Source organism: Galeopterus variegatus, unplaced genomic scaffold (assembly GCF_000696425.1).
Source record: "Galeopterus variegatus unplaced genomic scaffold, G_variegatus-3.0.2 Scaffold7101, whole genome shotgun sequence".
NCBI classification, from domain to species: Eukaryota; Metazoa; Chordata; class Mammalia; order Dermoptera; family Cynocephalidae; genus Galeopterus; species Galeopterus variegatus.
The window spans coordinates 47,046-50,993 of NW_007733212.1; the positions used below are offsets into that span (position 1 = coordinate 47,046).

The 3,948-nt window shown below is 38.1% G+C and overlaps 1 protein-coding gene across 1 annotated transcript in view; it reads right to left on the minus strand.

Moving 5' to 3' along the window:
• Positions 1-3,948, minus strand: part of LOC103607083 (kelch-like protein 1) — a gene marked incomplete at both ends in the record, with an annotated part of 34,414 nt that overhangs the window by 26,785 nt on the left and 3,681 nt on the right. The window contains one exon of the mRNA XM_008591635.1: positions 3,428-3,564. Coding sequence (XP_008589857.1) covers positions 3,428-3,564 — 137 coding nt within the window. The remainder of the gene's footprint in view (positions 1-3,427; positions 3,565-3,948) is intronic.

A 3,948-nucleotide genomic window follows, 5' to 3' on the forward strand; every position in this document is an offset into this window, starting at 1 on the left:
AAAAAAAACCCAAAACAGGCACACGTTTTATGTCATACCCAATAAAACCATTTAAATTATTTGCTTGCCTAACATAATTGTATTTCTATAAACTCACTTGGAAATTTATTAAGCACCAGGGAGATACGGGTATTGGATCAAAGTCCAAAGTGGCAGTGGCAACTGAGAGGCTGCTTTATATCCTATCTGCCCTCTACAAAGAAGAGCCAAATCTGGGTCATTATATTCAGCAGGGAGCTTTGAAACACCTTCCAACTTTGTGCAGTAGGATGCTGAGTGTCTCTTTTGACCTAGTTTTGCACACAACGAATGCAAGGCTGTCAGGCCATGCAGACTGGAACGGTTAGATCTATGCCTTTCTGTTGCTGGAAGGATCACTAAAATGTTAGCTTCATGATGCTTCCCACTCCAGGAAGCAATAATGTGATTATGTTTGCTATCTCTTGGCTCACAGGCGAATGCTCCTTTATATCACTGTTTCAGGTTGTATGCAGATTGAAACTGATCAAGATGACCTTAATATTCCCTTCAGTTTGACTAAACTATAAACAGGCTTCTTTCTTACTGTAGGTCTCACTCTTTCTTAGCGCATACACTTTATAAAACTTAGAATTGCACATTTTTTTCTCTTCCCCTTTGAGTTCTTATTCTTTTTAAAAGTCCCTTGCCAGTTTTAGAGCACAGTAATATTTTTCACAAAGACATGGACACCGTATCTTTCAAATACAAATATTAAGGGAGATAGCTCCCCTATCTGCCAGTTTCTGTGGGAGGGTAGAAGTCTAACATTGGTGAACACTGCTTTAAGTTTTAAAACTACCCCCTGTCACAAAGATACAAGAAAGTTTACCTTTCCTTTTTAAAACCAATTAGCCAGCACAGATGACCTGGATTCTTCCTCGCACCCTAGCACTTAAAATCCTTCCATCTTTTATTTCAGCAGAATTAAGTTCAGACTGAGTTCTAGTGTCTCTTCTCTATTGCAATAGCCTTGAATAAAGTCTTGTTTACTTGCTTAATTTTGTCTAGTGCAGTTTTTGCTTTGTCAAAATATTATTTAAAAATTACTGAGGCCATAAAATGTCTAACTCTTTCCATCACATTGCTCCTTTGAGATTCAGCAGCTAGAGCATGGGCAGTTTTCCTTTCCAAGAAGATCCTTTTACAAGTGTTATGTTAGTGGCAGCAAATCCCTCCCTGTGATTAGTCAAATCCTCAATGAGGACAGATACCCACCAGTTCTGGGGCCTTTTGCTTCCAGTGGCTGATCTTTACAACACCATCTCTTGTTTTCCTGTTACCATAAATGCTGTGAACATACCACTCTTTAAATTGGGGTCTTGCTACTTTGATTATCAGGCCCAAGCCTGCGTTTCTCTCCTTACCTCACACCATAATCAAGAATTCCAGTCAAATAACGACATGCCATTTCTAAACAAATGTTACATCAAACAAACCATCAATCCATACTATCCNTGATGAAATCAACATTACATTTTCTTCTACTTCATTGCCAAAATTAAATATGACATGAAATACATCTTTCCTTCGTATTGGCATTTGTTGGTGTACTGTTTATGTGACCTACCCAGCCCCCAGTAGCAGTGATGTCAGGCACCTGACAGCAGCAGGATACCCCTTTTCTGAAGTACCGCACTTGGCCCAACAGGAGCTGCCTTATTCCCTGGGGGTTAATGTAGTCCTGAAATTCTCACTTCATCTTCCATTCACCACAACCTCCCCCAACTCTCAACCTGAGGGTGGACTCAATGGCAATGGCTGACAGAAACAGGGTATAAAATGTGGCCCCCTTACTTCAGGGTGTAACTCCTCAGGCAGCTTCTGGGGAGATATAGACAAACAAGGTTCCATCCTTGATTCACTCCTTCCTCTTCCCTGTCCTGCTTCCCTTTCTTCTGAGGACCCTCTTTTTTTGTGTGTGTGTGACCGGTAAGGGGATTGCAACCCTTGGCTTGGTGTCGCCCGCACNAGATCCTTTTACAAGTGTTATGTTAGTGGCAGCAAATCCCTCCCTGTGATTAGTCAAATCCTCAATGAGGACAGATACCCACCAGTTCTGGGGCCTTTTGCTTCCAGTGGCTGATCTTTACAACACCATCTCTTGTTTTCCTGTTACCATAAATGCTGTGAACATACCACTCTTTAAATTGGGGTCTTGCTACTTTGATTATCAGGCCCAAGCCTGCGTTTCTCTCCTTACCTCACACCATAATCAAGAATTCCAGTCAAATAACGACATGCCATTTCTAAACAAATGTTACATCAAACAAACCATCAATCCATACTATCCATCTTTACTTCTCTCACAAGATTTTATTATGTCTCCTATCCTCTTAATAATCTTGAAAAGTTATTAAAATATTTTAAGTGAATGTAAGCCCTCATAATGCTCTGAAAAACATGGTTTCTGCCTTCTAATTCCCTCTTAGCATTTTGAATTATAACATATTTATTTCATCATCTAACTCTTCTCTCCACTGGACGATGAGCTTCTGGAGTGAAAAGACATTGCTTATTTATTAGTTTTTTTTTTTTTTTTTCTCTAGAGATACAGCTAATGTATGGTGGGCAACATTCAACAAATATTTTCTTTTCTTTTTTTTTTTTTGTCTTTTTTCCATGACCGGTAATGGGATTGCAACCCTCGGTGTCACGCCCGCACCGCGCTCAGCCAGTGAGCGGACTGGTCTCTATATGGGATCCGAACCCTCGGCGAGAGCACCGCCACACTCCCAAGCACCGCACTCAAGTGAGTGTGCCACCGGGCCGGCCCCTCAACAAATATTTTCTAAGTTGGCAAAATTATTTGAATGCATTAAATGTAATATGGTGCAAAGACCAATAAAAAAAGTCAAAATAGTCAATTAGCAAAAACAACAAAACCTTAAAAAACTAGTCATTTTCACAACTCTAAGTATTTTTATCATCCCTTTCAGGTAAGTTTGTCAAGTACACATTAAATATTCTATGAAAGTTTTAACATTAAAATAACACATTACAAGGAAAAAAAAAATATTTGAACCCTTATTTCTGAAAAGAAAGACAATTAGAATCTCTTTCTGTTTGTAAAGTTCTGCACAAGTATGGACATAAACAAATTATTATTATTTAATAATTTATGTCCTACCTGCTCCTCTTCTGAGCTCATTCTACCAACTATTTATTTTATTCATTCAAAAGCCTGTTCACATTCTTTGTGGTAGGGAGTGGTATACATGTATACACACAGACATTCAAGATTTCAGCAACAAATGAAAAATTAGTCTTATTTTTCTCCATTAGACAGTCTTCAAGTGGAAAAAAAAAAAGACGCAGGATAGTTTTTTTTTTTTTTAAAGCTTTAATCCGTACTCAAGGAAGATGAGCTAAAATTCATACACATCCATGTGATGTTATTCTACTGTACCTGTATATGCAAATTGGACAAGGTCCCAGAGGGCATTGGGGTCTATGCCTTCCATCTTGATCTCCTCTTGCTTGGCTTCGCAAACATCACTTGTAAACATGGCCGCAAAATAGTCAGAGACTGAACTCAGAACAAGCCTGAAAGAGTCACAAGATTTAATTTAGACCATGAATATAAAGCAAGAGAACTAAGTGTCAACTAGATGCAATACAGAGGACAAAATCAATCCATCAATCAATGCATTTATTTATTTCCTTATGGATTGCTTATAAAAATTGATTTAAATAATCCTTTCCCACCCTTCGGACAAGCATTCTCCTAAAATTTCTTCTATCATTTTTAGTATGTTTTCAATTTTAAATTTAAGACTTCAGTCTTTTTGGATAAGAACCAAATTTTACTTCCCCCAAAGCAGCAAGATACCAATTTGAAGAGTGGTATGTTCATAGCATTTCTGGTAACAGGAAAACAAGAGATAGCGGGGAATTGAAAAATATAATATTATTATTATATAGACTTCA